General features: G+C 49.5%; 1 protein-coding gene across 5 annotated transcripts in view; it reads right to left on the reverse strand.

Moving 5' to 3' along the window:
• Positions 1–7,714: 7,714 nt before the first annotated feature.
• The window catches only part of prkar1b (protein kinase, cAMP-dependent, regulatory, type I, beta), a 35,956-nt gene continuing 25,782 nt past the window's right edge, over positions 7,715–17,888 (reverse strand). For all 5 annotated transcript variants that reach the window (XM_086056682.1, XM_086056678.1, XM_086056681.1 and 2 more), the window contains 4 exons: positions 14,826–14,886; positions 13,490–13,611; positions 9,481–9,562; positions 7,715–9,153 (listed from right to left, as the gene is read on the reverse strand). In XM_086056682.1, coding sequence (XP_085912808.1) covers positions 8,981–9,153; positions 9,481–9,562; positions 13,490–13,611; positions 14,826–14,886 — 438 coding nt within the window. In that variant the 3' untranslated portion in view covers positions 7,715–8,980. The remainder of the gene's footprint in view (positions 9,154–9,480; positions 9,563–13,489; positions 13,612–14,825; positions 14,887–17,888) is intronic.

Below are 17,888 nucleotides of genomic sequence, written 5' to 3' on the forward strand. Positions count from 1 at the left end.
AAGAGACCAGCAGTCATCATCAGTTCTACTTACAAAGTCAAATAAATACGGCTTTATCGCTACAGGTACGGGTGATTCTCACGCGGCAAAGCCGCTCTGTCCGAGATGTGGCGACGGGCTCACAAACTTGGCATCGGAGCCTTCCAAATTGCTTTGACGCGTGACGCGTGCCAAGCGCCTGGCGTTCAAAGACAACGCTGCATTCTGCAAATCAAGAAGGCAGAATAAGCAGACAAAAAGACCCAACATTCCTTGCGTCCATTTCCAACCTCCTGCCTTGGCCAAGGGTTCTTTGCAACGACAGAGACCAAAAGCACATTTGGGAGTAGACTGGACACAAGGAACACACTCAGCGGGAGACTTTGTCTCCCATTATGGGACGGGGCTCTTTCTCATCATGGAAACAAGCGCAGCGTTAGCACGTTCAGCATGACGGTGAGACATGTTTGCATTTTGTTCTTGTTGTTCTTAGTTGTTTCTACGCTGCTCCGTCATAATTTTGCTTGCTGTGGAAGCGGTCCGTGGTTGGGTGCTGCTGGCTTCAAGGACCACCCTGTGGCGGCAAAGCCAATGAGTTCATTTGAGAAGGAACGATATGCAAAATCAGACTTGTTGCTCAGGTATGAAGAGACGCACTCATGCATTCTCTGATTGGCTCCCACGTGGACTGTATATAATGTGAAAGGTCCACACATACACACACACACACACACACACACACACACACACACACACACACAGGCACAGGCACACACACGCACACACAGGCACCTGCACTCCCGCATGCGTGATCTCCCATTTCCACAATTGGACAGACAGACGGCAAGCTACAATCCCTGCTCAAGTCTTTACATGCCGCCCCCCACAGCCCTCATCTCACCTTCCCCCCACCCTCCACCTTAAACACTGCCTCTTTATTCTTTATGAATGAAAAAAAAAATGGACACACACGCAGTTAGAAACCAGGGGACTTCCAGTGACTGAAAGAAATAGCAGAGTAATTGCCGGTGCTCTGTTGTCTATCAAGACGTGACCTTTTCAACATGTGTGTGCCATGTTGCAAGCGGTGAGAACCGGCCAGAAGGAGGAGGAGGAAGACTTTTGCGGGTCTACCCGCCTGGCTCGGCTCCGCGGTGGTCTGACCCGACTCACCCCGCCGAAAAAACCACGATGGCAGCTCCCGCTACTCCCCCGCGTCAGCCCAGACGCTCCATCGCGGCACAAATAGAAACGTGGCTTTCTGTGCCAATGGGAATACGGCCCGGCGAGGATTGCCTTTCACCAAAGACAATTCAACATATACAGCCATTCAGTCACAATAAACATATTTTCGGTTCAAAAGTCCAAAGGTGGCTGCAAGAGATTTGATTTTCAAAGACAAGTCATACAAATAAATAGACAGAATAAAGCAAGAACGCTGGCAAGCTGTGCGGTCGCTGAGGCCGAGTAACGATACCGCACATACTTTTTGAGGGATGAAATCGGACACAACATTCACCAATGTGTTAAACCACCGCAGTATAGCGCCAACTACTGGTGAGGAGGACTTACTTGTTGTCAGATATATTACGAAAGGTTCAAAACAGGTGCAGCAACCATGTACAATTTCCCTCACTAACTTTTTAAACGATCATATTGGGATGACTCAGGTGAGTTTTATTATTTGTTGCAGAGCGATCCAGTCATTTGGGTAATTTCTGACAAAATTATTTTGACGTTTCAATAAAGTGGAAAAGGTTGAGGGCCGTATTACTCTCGATGCCCCTCAAGTGTTGAGGTGAGGGTTTGGCTTTCTGAATGCGACCCAGTGTTGGGATTGGTGTTAGGCTTGAGGTTATCGTGACTTTTTCATGTGAAAAGGGGTCAGGGTTGAACGTGATTTGGGATTAAGGCCGGGCTTAGGTTTAGGGAATTTCCGTGAGCTGTCAACACTGCGTCCAAACAAGCAAAGAAAATGCAGTGTAGGTATTTTTTTTTTTACTGATGATGTTGTCCAGAATGGCGTGGAACATGATGACTTGAAAGCAGGCATTGTGACAAGTATTGCCCTCTTCAGTTGCAGATGCAACAATGAAATGTTACAGTGTATCATTCACGATCCCAACTGCAAGAGTTGGCTTCTTACGAAGGCCACTCTGGCCCACTGAAGCGTTTCTGCATTCATTTGGCCCCGGGCTAGCATTGGGCTCAAGTTATGCCACGACATGGAAGCGGGAAAGTTTCCTCAACGCGGCCACATTGCCACGGCAACCACGCCCCAGCCCCATTGGGGACCGGGCCCTTTTTGCACCAACGGTGCTACTGCCGGTTAACATGTCCTTGCAGCTTGTGTCCACCCAGATGCAAAAAGTTGTCACAGCATCAACTCAAGTGCAACTACAAATAGTTCCAATTCAAGCTGATGGCTCCAAGAAGCGTCTGCCAAGCTCTCCTTAGGCAAGGCACACTGTATATACGTGTCGTCTATACATCTATATTGTCTCACACCAAACTGATACTTAACTATCAGAGAGTTAGGACAAAGTCTACAACAACAAAAAATCCATCATATGAGGTTATAACGAACGTTCAACAAATTATTTAAGTGCAAAAGGGCGGTTAACTTTCTATTTCTGTCTTTTTTTATGTTGTGACTTCATCCACGGTGGTTGAAAAAAGGAATGGGCCTTTTCTTGGGACTAAGTAAGCTGCACAAAGTACGCTTCTTTGGCTCGAAATGTTTGGAGTGAAAATAAAAAGTCAGTAAATAGCTGGAGTTAGGGAAGCACAATTACAGAAGCTGAAAAGTGTACTTGAGTGGGGTAACATCGTTTTTTGTACTTTGTGACTCTCCCTCACTGATGTATGCTGACATTCAGTTGCGGCAGCTACCCATGAAGAAAACATTCCTTTGGAAGAAGAATCGGAAGCGGAGCAGTCGCACGGCAGTCGCACGGCAGTCGCACGGCAGTCGCACGGCAGTCGCACGGCAGCGGCCCACGAGCCCTCCGGGAGACCCTCGGTGCCGCACTCTTGTTTTTTTGGGCTTGTTTTTTTCACACAAGCTCTTCATTGTGGCAATGGTGATGACGCTGCGGGCAAATTCCCTTGCAATCATGCGCAAGGGGAGAGTGGACAGTTTGTGTGTGGGACTGGAGCCGGACAGGCCTTTGATGCCATTCTGGTACCCAGAGCAGGACTAGGACAAAAAACCTCCTCCTCCTCCTCCTCCTCCTCCTCCTCCTCCTCCTGCTCGTCTCCGAGGACTTAAAAGCAAGTGTGAAAATCCCGAGGCAGAGGGAGATCACAACACGCTGATTATCAACAGGAAGGGGCTCCATTATGGGCTTAAAGAGAGGAGTCGCTGCTCTCTGGTTACAGGCCCCCGTCAAATCCTCACATTCCGGCCGGGTTTAGGGAGCATGTCGGCCGGCCGGTGCCTGGGAGCCGATCTGGGGGTCTCCCGACTTTGGGGGCCGGGGGGCATCGGGCCGCCGGGTTTGTTGTGGAAAGCCGCCAATCTGGAAGCACTTGACAGCCGTTGACTTGTGGCTTCGCACAGCCGTCCCGAGCGGCGGTCCAGCGGCCCGGCCGAGAGCTCCGGTCAAAGACGGGCAAATTGCGAGCGCCTCCCGCGGCTATGAACATTTCAACCCAGGCCACATCCCGGGCCATTCCCTCGGCGCTCCAGCGGGAAGATTTGCGCTCCAGCGGGAAGATTTGCTTCATTGCATCGCCCTCCTCGCCTAACCTAAGAGTCACACTAACACAGTCTTGACTGCATTTGTGAGTGGAGCTAACAAAATGTTGTGGATTGTGGCTTGTGCTGTCAGATGGCATGACACAAATAGCAGTAAAAGGCTACCAGAAGAAAAAGGCTGCCCGCTCCATTTCGGGCTTTGCTTGCTTTCCCTCTGCCAGCCTTCGAGGTCTCACTTTCGCTCCAAGTACACGTAGGAGCGATTTAGCAGGAAACCGGCAAGAATAACAAAGCTTGGGAAAGAAAAGCTCAACAACAAACAGACGCTATCTCATCTTCTCCTTCACATTCTCTGAGGCAACCCAGCTGTTCAGAGATGCACACACACACGCGCGCACCCACACGCGCACACACACACACACACATATACATATATAGTTTTTTTTATGTAATATAACTGTAATATAACTTTATTTTGGTCATGTTTATGCTTGTAATATTACAATTTGAGATTTGTAATAATGACTATTTTGCTCACAGGTTTTTCATCTGTTTATTCAATATAATATTTAATATTTCCACAAAACTACAACTTTCTTCTGGTAATATTTGGACTTTTTTATATCATTATTATGACTTTGTTCTCGTATCACTACTTTTTCTCACAAAATGATGTTATTTTGTAAAAATACTGGTGGTTGCCGTTAATATTTATTTACATTTTTCTGGTGGTATTGCAATTTTACTGTCATATAATTGCGAGTTTTTTTCACGTAGTAAAACAATTTTCTCAGAATATCTTTTATTTTTTATCCATCATACGACTAATTAAGTTTAAAAATGAATAAATGTCCATTTTTTCTCAAAATATTTTGTTTACATTTTGATGGGTTTCTATGTTTCTGACTTAGGGTTGGAAAATGGTCAAAGTAAAAAAAATAAATCAATACAAAAAATTCTATTGATCTTAAGTGACGAGCAAAAGAAGGTTTGGGCTAGTGTGAACTGTCCTGTTTCTGCCTCAAATCTTTTCTTTCCTTTTTGTTCCCTTCCACGATGCAAAGTTGCCATTTGAGGGTTGACGCCTCCTGAAGTGCGAGCAAGCGAGCGGTTTGGCGGTTCGGCTCTGAGCCGGACCTTGTGATGATCTCCTGACCCGTTTTGGGGGCCAGCCCCACCCCTAACCTGTGACCGGGCCGGCTGCCGACCTCTGACCCCCGCCCCCCGCCCCTCGGCGGCTCGCCGTTCGGCCCGAGAAGCTCGGAAAGCAGCCCCGGATGAGGCGCGCTCGAGAGTCCAAAATGAAGAAAGGCTTCCGACAATATCATAAGTTGTAATGGCAGAAGAAACAATCCAAGTGAAATGTTGCTATGTGACGACGTTTCCAATTTAGTTTTACAAATCAGCGTTTTAACTTTCTCTTGATTTGGTCTGGCTTGCTGTCCCGACGTGTGTTTTTTAGTTTCGGGAGCTTTTGGTTTGGTTGTCTCTGTCCCTTCTCAAGTCTTGTGTCTCGGTAGGTTCGCGCTCGTCACCCGGGTCCCTTGCGTCGAGCAATCGGCTCGCGCAGCCGCCGCTGTCTTGTCCAGGTGTTCCTCGTGGCCTCGTCAGTTGGCTGCCTCCTGATTGTTGCTTCTGTTGGTGCGCCTGTCATGTTCTTGTCTGTCAGTCCAGTCCCGATTTTGCTTTGCTTCTTTGCGCCCTTAGTTTTTGAACTTGTATGAATTTTATTCCAAGGGCCTTGTTTGCATTTTTGTTTTATTTTGGGAAAGTGAATGTTTTGTTTTTCACGACTTCCTGCAATCCTGCGTCTGGCTTCCGAGCCCTGCCACGACCGTGACAACTACTCGAGCAATTTTGGCTCTATTTTCCCAATACGTTTGCATTTTTCTTGTCTTTTTTTTTTTTACTCATAGGTGTCGGACCTTATTTCAACATATACTTTATTATTTAAATGATCGCACTGTTACAATGTGTGTACAATTCTTTCTCCTAAAGTTACAACTTGATTTTTTTTGTTTGCAAGTCACTGGCAGCCGTCTTATCTTGCACGCTGTTGGCAAGGCTTGCGTCCAAGAGTCGACATGAATGTGAATTGCGAGGGCGAGCGTTCCCATGCTGGGCTAAGCGGAGCACTTCAAAGATGCCCATTAGCATATTAAAGGCACTCACCACAAATCCTCCAAAGCGTTTTGGTCCGCAACACACACAGGACAAGAGTCCTGCGCCCAGACCGCATCTTATGTACACACGCATGCCAGCGTGTGAGAATTGCCGGGAGCTACAGCGAGGGATGTCCGGGTCCGGTTAGCTTAATGCTAGCAAACAATGCAAAAGGCCACAGATGACAGCGTAACAATACTCACAGGCATATATTCTTTATCCTCGTCGACTATTATGAGGAGAGGCGACGTGACCGTCTTCATGTATAGAATATCCGAGTGTCTGTTTATACTGCCACCAAGTGGTGCGCACTAGAAGGAGCAGGACAATGACTATTGAATTAAAGCGGAAAGAAATGTGGCTAAAATAGATTCTTTTTTTTTAACATTCTGTTTCATTGTGTCATTAGTGTCTGTCTTTATAAAGTTCAATGGTATAGACTATTACTGTAACGGATTAATGGTCTTTTTATTCCTTTCGCTTTATTTCAAAAACCTACAACTTTTTTGTAGTTGTATCTTGGTTACGGTTCGTGATTCTTGCAATCGCAAACAACAGCTTGCCTGCATCTTTTCTTGGAACGTGACATTTCCCTGTATTGCAATTGCATCTCAACATTCCGACGTTATTTTTGGAATGGTTTCACTTTTTTCCATGAATATAAAACTTACTTTTCTGTAATTATTGTAGTAGCTATTATGATTTTCTTTTCTCAATATTATTTTGGCTTGGATGACAAATATTTCCTGCTACGAATGTAATCTAGTGGTATTTCTAACGTTTTTTCCCTCACACTATAACACATCTATTTTGAGTCATTTTCTTCTACCTTGCAATATAACCACTTCATTTTCCCATGTTAAAAGAACAACCTTTTGCCATATTACTCCTGCAGTTATTTGACTCCATTCTCTTAGTATATGCAGTATGTTTTCCTTCAGAGTTGGACCCAAATACGTCTTCATAGAGTGCATTTCAAATATTGTCCTTGTTATACATTTTTGTGGGAGCAAATGGACATAATAGATGAGTTATTAGCTGTTCATCCAACAATGAGGAGACAAAACCAAAACGCAAACAAATGTAATCCATGCATGTGCTCAGCGATGAATGCATATTACGTGTTATATTATGTGTATGGGCGGGGGGGTCTTACTGAACTCGATGTCGGTAAGAGAGTGGTGGCCGGGTGCGTGTGTGTGTGTGTGTGTGTGGGGGGGGGGGGGCTTTCACATTCCTCAGTTGATTTAGTGGGCATTAAGATGGGGAGGAATGTGTCAAAGCTGTGTGGCGCTGCTGAAAAGCGTCTAGGAGGAGCGCCGCGACCCTCTGACAGCTCGGCCCGCCGGATGATTGACACTTTGCTTGGAGTGAGGAGGGCCGGGGAGGAGGAGGAAGCACCAGGCTGGGCCGGGGCGAGGGACTCCTTGGACGCAAAAATGATGCAAACACAACGCAAAGATATGAGACTCATTTTTTAGGTACAGCCAATGATGGCTTCATCATTTGAGTCCAGAGTTAAGGAGGTGTGCAAAAAGTAGGCTTCCGTGACAGTAGGGTGCATGAATGCAAAACAAAGGTGATGGAAGAAAGGCAGAAAAGTAGCTTTCGGCCAAGGGAGGATGGATGTATAGCCTGCAGGAAGGAAATAAGGAAGGAAGCAAAGAGGTCAGGAAGGAAAGGAGGCCAACAAAAACGTTGCTCTGATGTGAAGGAAGGAGGAAAGGTAGGAGCTAAGGAAGGCAAGAAATACTATACAGATAAAGAAGGATGGGTGTCAAACGGGGAAAAAATGGTCTGAGGAAGGAAAGACGGTCACTTTTGGCCCGGTGTGCATTTAAAAACATTTTTTTTAAAAAAGACACTACTAAGGAGTTTTTGGGAGGTTTTCTCTTTATTTGCGTATAAGATGCTTTGATTGTTGAAAGAAACAGTGACTGAAAATCCATTCCACATCATTGCATCAGGATGGGGGAAATTGTTATTAGTTAAAATTCTTCTTTTTATTACAACATAGAACATGTGTGTTCACTCGACATGAGCAAAATGGTGCAAAAGCTTTCAGCCAACAAGACCAATGACAACAAGCTCATTAAAAATCCTGAGACACTCTGCGTGTAATGCACGGTGGATATAAAAATTCTACACACCCCATGCCAGCCTTTCCCGATACAAAAATACGGAGCGCAACATGAACCGTTTCAAAAGGTTTCCTACACGTAACGTGACCTTATAACCTGCACAAGCACCCGCTCGAAACAAAAACGCCAGCAAAGGCTTACGGGAGCGACTGAACTTTTTCAGCTGTCAATCAGAGGTGCTAAAAAAGGGAAAACTCCCACTTAACATGAGTTGCAATGTGATTGGTTCATTCCGAACACGGCCACGTGCGTTACAAGAGGGTGTGCACACTTTGGGAAATGTTTTCTTGCGTTGTTTTCAAATGAGTTGTGCAAGAAACAGGCCACATGAATCGTTTGAAAAGTTTGTACCTGATTTATCGTGGGCTTCTAATTCCAATATCGCAAAAACCTGACTTTTGAGCAGGGGGGGTGAAGACTTTTTATATCCATTGCATACAATATGATCTGAGTTTTAGATTGAGAATATTGCATCTTTTCTTCCAAGAACATTTCTGCCACACACATATCAAATTTGAACACAGTAACAGCACACTTAAATAATTGAGTTGTCATGAGCATCACCTCAAAACACAAATCGGAAATCCAAATTCAGAACAAACGGCAAAGCGGGAAGCGACCTCGGGTCACCCGGCTGCACGTCAATATTTTCTTTTGTCCTCCTTCCGCAATGATTCCGTCTCAACCGCATGAAAAGTGCAAAACGTTGGCGACTGGAGGGACATGCATCGTACACGGCCGCTAGGCCGCATATCAACAAGACACAATGGAAACGCCGTTGCGGTGTTTGGGGGGAAACAAAGCCAGACGACAGCACGGGGCAAAAGTGCACGAGAGCAACGACAAAAAATGCAAGAGGGAAAGCCAAAATGCAAGAAACGAGCACCCTGCGGTTGGAAATGTAAAAGGCCACCCACCCTGGGCCCCCTGTGCCCTCGCGAGCGCGGCCCACACCCGCGGCGCCCCCAGCCCTGCCGGCGCCGCTCCCGGTGCGGCGTCAGACGGTGAGCGAGATGAAGCTGTTGTATCTCTGGATGTTGCGCTTGAGGATCTCGGAGCAGGGACCCAGCACGCGCTCAAAGCGAGGCCGGTCCAGCTTGACGCACTTGAGGGGGCCGCGGGCCACCACCGTGGCCGCCCGAGGCCGGTTCAGCAGCAGCGCAATCTCACCTAAACGGGAGGCACGGACGGCTTTTAGTGCGCCCGCACTGGTCCCGCCCTTCCTCCAAACATTCAAATCTATTTAAATGTCAGCCATCTGGTCAAACACCGCCAAAAAGCAAAAAGCAAAAAGTCTCCGTTTTTGACTTCAACCGTTTTTCATGTGGTGAATTTCTGACTTTAGTTTTTGTATGTCATACGGTGTACTGAAGACACTTTTTATGTAGTACAAGCTTTTCTTCATTCAAACGCGTGTGGCTTTTTATTGCAAAATCACAATGACGAGCGAAGCCGTCTTTGGGCTTTCTGGCACTTGATGGCTCAAGACGGACTCACCAAAGTAGTCGGAGGGGCCGAGTCGTCCGACCTCTACGTACTCCTCATTGTCGGACCTGCGCTGCAGAACGGAGGCTATTCCCTGGAGACGAGGGAGAATTGACGGAGGTGGGAGGGGGGAGAAAGAAAGAAAGAAAGAAAGAAAGAAAGGGGGGGGGGATAACAGGAGGAGTTAGTGAATGGAGCTGAACATCATCAGGAGGATTAAGCAGAGGAGAAATTCCTTTGCTTCATGAGACACAGGTGCACAGGATTTGGGCCCCTTTTTTTTGGGGGGGGGGGGGGGGGGGCGACGTTTTTTGAATGCAACGGACACCTGTTCCGTGGGAGGCGGATAAAGCACCGCTCAGATATTCCAGGCAAGGAGGACAATTTGGACGGGCTTTGCTTGATTCTCTCCAGAGTGTCATAAATACAAGCGTGGAGAGCAGTGCATGACTCACGCACGACATGGAAAGTCCAAGACGGACGCACGCAGACAACAAAACGGTGAAAACTTTGACGGCAAATCTGTTTTTCCGTCGCCTTTGCCCAGCCAGAATGAGCGGAGGCCACGCCGCCCGCAGCTGTTGTTGGGCTTCCACTTCACCAACATAACGTTGGCAAAGGCGCTCGCTAGATTGTCACGCGTCGGCAGTTTCGCTTCAAATCTCCGCAATTGGGAGTCGGTGGCGGAAATGTCAGCAGGGAAACTGGGAGCGCGGTATAAAGCGACGCTGAGCGCTCCGTTGCGCTCCCGCTCTCTCTAATCCTTCCGCTTAGCCTTAGGCTTGTGATGCTAAATATGAATATAATGAACCTTAATGAGGAGGCAGAACTCGGGTCAAATAATGCCTTCACTGGATCTCGCTCGAAAGGAGAAGTGTCGGACTCGGGGTTGCACTTGCCACTGAACCGTTTGCGGCACGGAACAAAGTGCCCGGCCGGCAAAGGCGAGGCTTTCACACGGGAAAATCAGATCGTCAGATGACTTTTTCAGAAAGTGTCATTTCAAGCCCGGCAGAGCCGCGCTTACACACACCTTGCATTTCCTCTTGATTGACTCATACCATTTAAAAAACAGCCAGCCAACGCTGCGCGCTCATTTGCCGACACCCACGTCACTCACAAGGCCAGGCAGGCCTTACAAACCATACACAGAGACCGCAGTACAACTTGATGGCGAGTCCAAGTGAACAAAAATAACACCTGCGCATTATTAGAAGTCTCAAATCTTCAATTCCTTTTCAATTTGTATCCAATTGTTCGATTCATCGATGGAATAGTCCGTAGAGTTCTCCGTTGTACAAATATTTGAAAGGCGCAGGCCTGCGTCACTTTGGGAAGTGCCGGTTGAGTTCAGCGTTACAAAAAAACAGACGTGCGTCCCTCCGACTGGGAAGGGCGGCCCCCGCTCTGCACCGTGTCCAGCTCGTGCTTTTAGTGTTGACAGTCGCTTCGGAAGTTTATTTCAAGTCATAAACCTGCGGCAATTTCTTTGGTGTAAATCCTGTAGCTCCAAAAGCCGCACGCACGCGCGCACGCACACACACGCACACACACACACACACACACACACACACACGCGCACACACGCACGCACGGCGGCTTGTTAAGGGCCCCGGGAGCAAACAAAGCAGAGCGTGTGGCATACTCCAAGACATTGTCCTGATGCCTTCATCGCTCAGCCTGCCTTCCAACTCGCGAGCGGCTCCGGGAGCAAAGAGGATGAGCCGAGTACGAGCATGAGGGGGACGAGAGAGAGAAAATGTCAAGCGAATCAACCGGACTCCATGAAGAATGAAAAAGCGCACGCGGCGCCAAAGGACTTTTGCGCGCAGGACCCCGAAGCCATCTTGCGAGTCGACTCAATGTCTCCCCGCTTTGACTCGTCCCTCCCTCTGCCGCCTCCATCCCAGGAGGCCGAGTCTCCTGACCCCGTGTGAAAGCCGGCAAGGCGCATTCCACCAGAGTCGGCCCGGCTCTGGGAAAGTCGGCCTCGGCCGCGCCGGAGGACGAGGGGAGGAAGCCGGAGAGCTGGGGCGCAAATCAAAACAAATCCAAAAAATGCAAGCCGGACAGCAGGAAGGGGCCAAACGTCATGCGATGAGGGGAAGAAAACAAAAACAAAAACCGCAACAAAATGTTGTCGATGTTGAACGAGTGACAAGAGAGAAGGGAAATGGCCGATCCCACGCCCGCACACGCGGCGGAAGCTCATCCAGAGATCAATTTGAGGCTCGCAGAAAGAAGTGACCCGGATGAAGGAGAAGATCCACAAGCGGCCTGAAAAGGGATTTGGGGACAAAACCAGCCTGGAAAGGGAATCAAGCTTTGGGTGATCTGTGTGGAAACCAAGTTTGAAATCAGAAGCACTTTGAAGTGGTGTGGCTCTGCTGTCGTCCGCAACAAGCGGGAATGTTCCGCTTGCCTTCGACAAGGTCCCCTCTTCCTCCTACAAGGCATAATCTGCCAGAGCCCTCAGCGTAGTTGCCCTTCCCCTCCGTGCACCACCGCGACGACGACGACGACGACGACGACTCAAGAATTGCTCACGGTGACTACCTTTGCAGGCAGTCAATAACCCCTTGAAAGCCCCAACATTGGCAGCTTTGTAAAGGCCATGTCAACACGCACACACAAACCCAAATAGGTCGCTTTTGTTTAGGTTTTAGAAAACCCTGAATAAGACCCCTGCGGTAGCCCTCGTCCGACCCGAATATTGGAGCACGTAAACCGCGATCGGCTTACTCCTTTTGAAGAGGCATTGCTTTGCGCCTTTCTCCGCGGCGCTTTCGAGTTATTTGCTGTCTCTTCAGCCAAAATGACACTGCGTGTATGCAGACGCACGTATACACGCGGAGGTGGGCGGTCACGGCAAAACTCTGACGCGGCTCGCTTTTGGAGCCAGGAGGAAACCGGGCTGCTTTCTTCTTCGTGCGGTGAGTGACATCAATGGAATGTCTTGTTTTGACGGTAGCGAGCGGAAATGGCGTCTCCTTGCGTCACGGCTTAAATCGGGTTATGCAAATGCGGGGGTGGCTCTGTCCGCCGACGCACGTGTCCAAAAGGGTTATTCCAAAAGTGTGGCAATTTTGACGGCAAGCCGAATATCGACCGCATGTAAACGTCGTCTGCGTCCGAGGCCAAAACGGATTCATGGCTTTGCATACGCACTCATCCAAAAACGGCTTCTAAGGCTTACGGAGGCTTCCGTAATTCGGCGAGAAAATATCAGGCCAACATATAAACACTCGGGCGGGGAGCTTTGTAACGTTATGCCAACTGATCCGATTCCGTCGGAGGGACGGTTAGCCGAGCGGAAGGTTGGGAGGAGCGTCAGGCGAAGAAAGAAGGGGGGACATGTACTGTAGCCACGCATCACTCAGCACTTTGGATAAATTCCTCTTTCTGTGGCTTAGCCGCACCGCGCCGCTCCCACCAACGACAGACGAGCGCTCGCAAAGACGACCGAGGTTGGCTCGGAACGAGACGCAAAGACGTAATGACGATGTGAGAATGACGGCCCGGCGGCTCGGAGCGAGAGAAAAGGGCGGACGGCCCGCCCGGGACCCTCTTGACTGGAGCGTTGTGAGCGTGGAGTTAATCAAGAGTGTGTTAAGATGACAGGCCGGGGCGGGCCCTTTACGGAGCGCCGCGCCGGGGGCCCCGGCTCGACAGGGCGTCCTGTGCGGCGAGGGCGGGAGCCAGCCCGCGCGCAAGATTCCTGCTCGAGGGTTTACACAGCGCAGCGGTGCGAGTAAAAGACAGGCAGAAAAGAGCCCGGCGACATCCTGGAAGTTCAAAGTCTGAGCAAAGCTCCAAAGAGGTGCTTTGGCATCACCATTCGGGAGTCCAAATTTGTATTTGTCGTAACGGGAGGCCGCTAGCCAGCAACGAGCTTCGGCGGGCGGGCTACCGGTACGGCTATGCGCAACCTGAACTCAAGACGTCAAAACTGCTGTCGATGCGCCGAAACTGTTCGTTTGTCACGTTGTGGCATTTCTATCGATCGCCTGGGAGAAATTACCTCTGTGATGATGAAGAAGTCATCTCCGGGCTCTCCCTGCACCACGATTTTCTCCCCATCCTCGAACTGGACCGGCTCCAGGGCATCGGCCACAGTCAGACGCTCCCATTTATCCAAAGACTCTGCGATTGGAAAGCAGACATGCTGATCGACGGGGGAATCCGAAGATCCTTTGCCTCATTGTGTTGGGCCTCAACATCCTCCAAAGTGACTTGAATGCTTTTTATCCAAATACACGTCAACATCCATCGTTGCTGAACATGTCAAAAGGCTGAGAACAATGTCGTGCCCAATCGTGGCGGCGCATCATGAAGCCTTTTTTCAGGACTGTTTATTCCGTCCGCTAGAGGCTTTTGGTTGCCGAAACGTTTCTGCGCTGGCGTAAGAAAGACGCTAGACGATTTTTTTTACGATTTTGAGGCCTCCTTTGAGATTTTGTCGATTCATTGAAATTTCTCAGGTTATTACGACACTCTTACCAGCGCTGCGTCAAATGTGGAAGACATTTATGTAGCTACGGGGAGAAGGTTTCAGACCCCAGCTCAAAAGATTGTTGGCTAATCCCGACAGTTTACGTGTGGAATGTGCGGGGAAAAGGCTTCCCAGCTTTAGCGCGGCCATTCAATTTAAAGGCGCAAAAGTGGAGCGGAACCTCTTTGTCCCAAACTATAGGAGCCGGGAACCGATCCCCGCCTGCCTGCCTGCGTTTATATGGTGAGCTTTGGTGAGCTTGGAGGTGTCCGGTGTCCCCTGGAGCGGGGCGGCGGCGTCGGCGCGGCCCCAGATGGATGCCTTGCGTCTGGCGAGCCGGGCGATCCTAAACAGCCCGGCAGGTAACACGATCCACAAACGCGGCGGCTGAGAGAGCCGACATTTCACGCTCGGCATACGCTCCGCGCACGGCCAGTGGCCCGTCGGGATGTTGGCGGCATTGTGCGCGTGCGTTTGTGTGTGACAAAGCGCTCGTGGCCGCCATTGAAGCCAGCCACTTGGCTCCACAACATCAAGGGCTGGTTGTAGCCAATTTGGTGGCTATTTGAGCCCAGCGCCTCCCTCCTCCGCTCAAGCGAGAGCAATGGCGAGGGAGGGGCGAAACACTTTGGCGAGGGAGAGAGGGACGAGCCTGGACCGGCAAAAGAAGAAAGGAGGCACATGAGCGGGAGCGGGACCTCGCCCGGACCCGGCCCGGCCGGACCCGGCGAGACTTGAATTGACTCGGCCAGCTAATGCAGCGGACGCGTTGGGGCTGCGGCGAAGGCAAAGACGTCAGCCGTTCGGCCGCGTTGGATGATGGACCGTGTGTGGCGTGCAACTCGCACCTTGTGCAAACACTTACCAAGGATGGAGACCTTGCTGAGGAACTCCTCATACATCTTCCGCTTCCTCAGAGTGCTGCCCTGTAACAACAAGACAGGAGTGAGACAGGCGCCCTAATCTGGCAATATACGACGCGGCGCGACTGACGCATCCAAGGTGATAGTGGCACTTTGAATGAAGCTCCACCTGGACGGCAAAGGCTCAGGACACACTTGTTGACATAAGGTCCATTGGAGCCACTTCCAAACGACAGGGAGTCCTCCTTTAGTTCATCATGCAATATTTATTCTTCCACGCGGGCCATCAAGCCTGCTAAAAATGGCTTTATCTTTTATGACGTCTCGCTTGTTATTAAGTCTGACCATATATGGTCGCACTAAGATGTGCCCCTGGTCTCCAAAGTTGAAAAAAGGGGCCTACGATGCTTATATAGGCATAATGACACCGTCGGCGCTGCAAAATATTGCAATCATAATAAGACCCAAAGTGCAGGTGCTTTCATGTGGTCGTGTGAGTGAAGGAAGGCTGTTTGATCTGGGTTCCTTGTGTGCGCGTGTGCGCGTGCGCGTGCGTGTGCGTGGGCCCTTCCCACCCACCAGGCAGGGGATTTCCCCGTCCGGGAACATCCTGACAAGTCTAAACCCAAAAGACACCTTTCCCGAACTGGCTTCCCCGCCGTCACTCACACGACTGCCGCGCGCCGCTTGAGGTGGAAAAAGGCAACAAGGGCAATCAGGCAAAGTATGGAAATGATATCTCTTGACGGACGCTCGGCTCTTTCATTTCAGATCATTCGGACAGAAGGTGAGCGCACGCAGAAGCCTACTCGGGGCCTGGTATTTCTTTTCTTTTTCGTCGTCATATTCCACATTAAAAGCAAAGTCGAGTGAAACAGGGAAAAACCCTGGGTGGAAGAGAGAAGTCCGAAAAGCGCCGAGGAACATTGACGGCCTTGCACGACAGGCGTTAGTACCATTTTTTTCCCCAAGAGGAAAAGGAGGCGTCGCTTTGAGGAAGGTGTTTACTTGTCAGATAATCGGAGCACACCATTCATTAGAGGGACGAAGGGTTCGTATTTGAGGAAATGGTAGGAGGAAAACACCTAGGCATACAAGGCATTTCTGCGGTTCAAGATGAACCCGGCTCATGTCAGCGTTTCCTCTTTGAGGTGAAGTCGTCAAAGAGTTGAGGTGTGGCGCAAAGCCAAGCTAAAGCCTTTGCGCCTCACTGCCATCACTTTGATCTCCGGTCCGCTCCACCGTCACTCGTCCTCATCCGGCCTTGTCCTCTTTTGCTCTCGTTGCAGGCGCGGATCAAGCTGACTGCGGCCATGACTTTGCGATCGCTCCAAATCTCCATTCGACGTTTGAGTTCGGGCCACGTGTTCTCTTTCCGACATACGGTATTTACTGGGATCTTCTGGAGCTGTGCCACAGTCGAGGACTGCGTGGCTGTAGCGCGACTTCTACGAGCCGATCCATCAATCAATTATTTTGTCTCATTTCAAGACGCAATTCATGCAGAGGGCAATCCATTCCAGATGACCGGCCTAATTCTTCATGCCTGACTATTCATTCCGTGTCCTTTCGGGACATCAAAAATTCTCCACGGGGAACAAAAGGCTTACATTGGAAAACATGATGCCCGGTTCTTTGAAAGTCGTGCGAATTTGGTTTTCCCCACGATAAATAGGCAATCGTGGTGTGACAGACCCAAGAGTGCGAGCGCCTGACGTCTAACCGCCATTAGACCGCACGTAACGTGCATTGATTTTCACCCTGAGGCGCTGGCACAATACCGAGCATTAAATGAAAAATGCTTTGCAAATAACACAGCAATAATTAACTACAGGTTTACTGAGTGGAGTTTCACATTACTGGGAGCAAAGGCAGAAAGAGGGAACGGGAGAGTTCTTGAAGGAAGAAAAGGTGACTAAACGGGGGCTAATGTGCCCTACGTCAAACCACGAGGGCGGGGCGGGCCGGTGCCGAGTGAAAAAAAACGAGCATCAATCATTCCAAACGGAGACTTGAAAGCTAAATGGGAGGCGGCGGAATCCGAGTGGACAAAGGTGTCGCCTCAACACCGGAGGAAGTCATTACAAGACCAGCGAAAAACGTGTGCGTCGCTGACAGCTCGGGCTCAGCCAACTTGCGCAGTCGCCATGGAAATCAAGTCGAATGTTCGAGATCAACGCGTCCGCTCTGTCGGAGGGAAAATATCCTGTGAACCTTCAGAATTTCGTTTGTTAAACAGCACGCAGTCAGCTTGCTAACTGGAACGCGTGGCAAAGTGAAGTCCGCCATCTGAGCATTAAATGCTAACATTAGCCAAAAATGTCCACCCCGTCGTTTTGTCCACTCTGTTCGCAAGCTCATAATCTATTTATTCGTATATAATCTAATTTCAAACAGCATAACAGTTCATTTCTCCTTTGGAAGGCTTCAACTCTCCTTGTCGCGCTGCTCATAAATGAATATCATATCGTGTAAAAATGTTTTTGGTACAAATGAAGGCAATCTGGCCACTTCTTAGAGGCCAACAATTGGAGTAGCAAAAACTCCTGTCGTGTGCACGAGCTCACGCTCTGTAGTCGCCCTGCTTCCCCCTTCATCAGATCATATCATTAGATTGACAAAAAAAACAACCAAAAAAAAAAAACACGATTCAATTCCGCTAAATTAGCATCTATTTGAGATCTTTTGTGATTTCAGGCTAACAGGCCACCCGCAAACAAAGACACAAGTGTGCACAAGACCCGCTGCCGCCAGGTGGCAAAAAGTGAAGTCATTCCAGCTGCTATTACTTTTCCACATAATTTGCGTTCGGTCCGGCAAGTGTTGGACCGGTGCTGACGGCGGCCAGATAAGCAAACTCGACCGAGTCAAGCGCGCACCGCACCCTCCGCTTGAATGAGGCGACCTCAAACCGGCCTCGCTCTGTAGCGTCTTCTCCGAGGGGTGCGAAAGCAATTTGTTTCACACATCTGGGACCAAAGCTTTGACGACATCAAGAACGCAGTCGAAGCGGCGGCGGGACGCAAGCGAACTACTTCCGAGTGGAGAAGAGGCGAGCGGCTTGA

The sequence above is a fragment of the Filicampus tigris genome, chromosome 16 (assembly GCF_054856515.1).
Source record: "Filicampus tigris isolate MCC_2025a chromosome 16, RoL_Ftig_1.0, whole genome shotgun sequence".
In the NCBI taxonomy this organism is placed as follows: Eukaryota; Metazoa; Chordata; class Actinopteri; order Syngnathiformes; family Syngnathidae; genus Filicampus; species Filicampus tigris.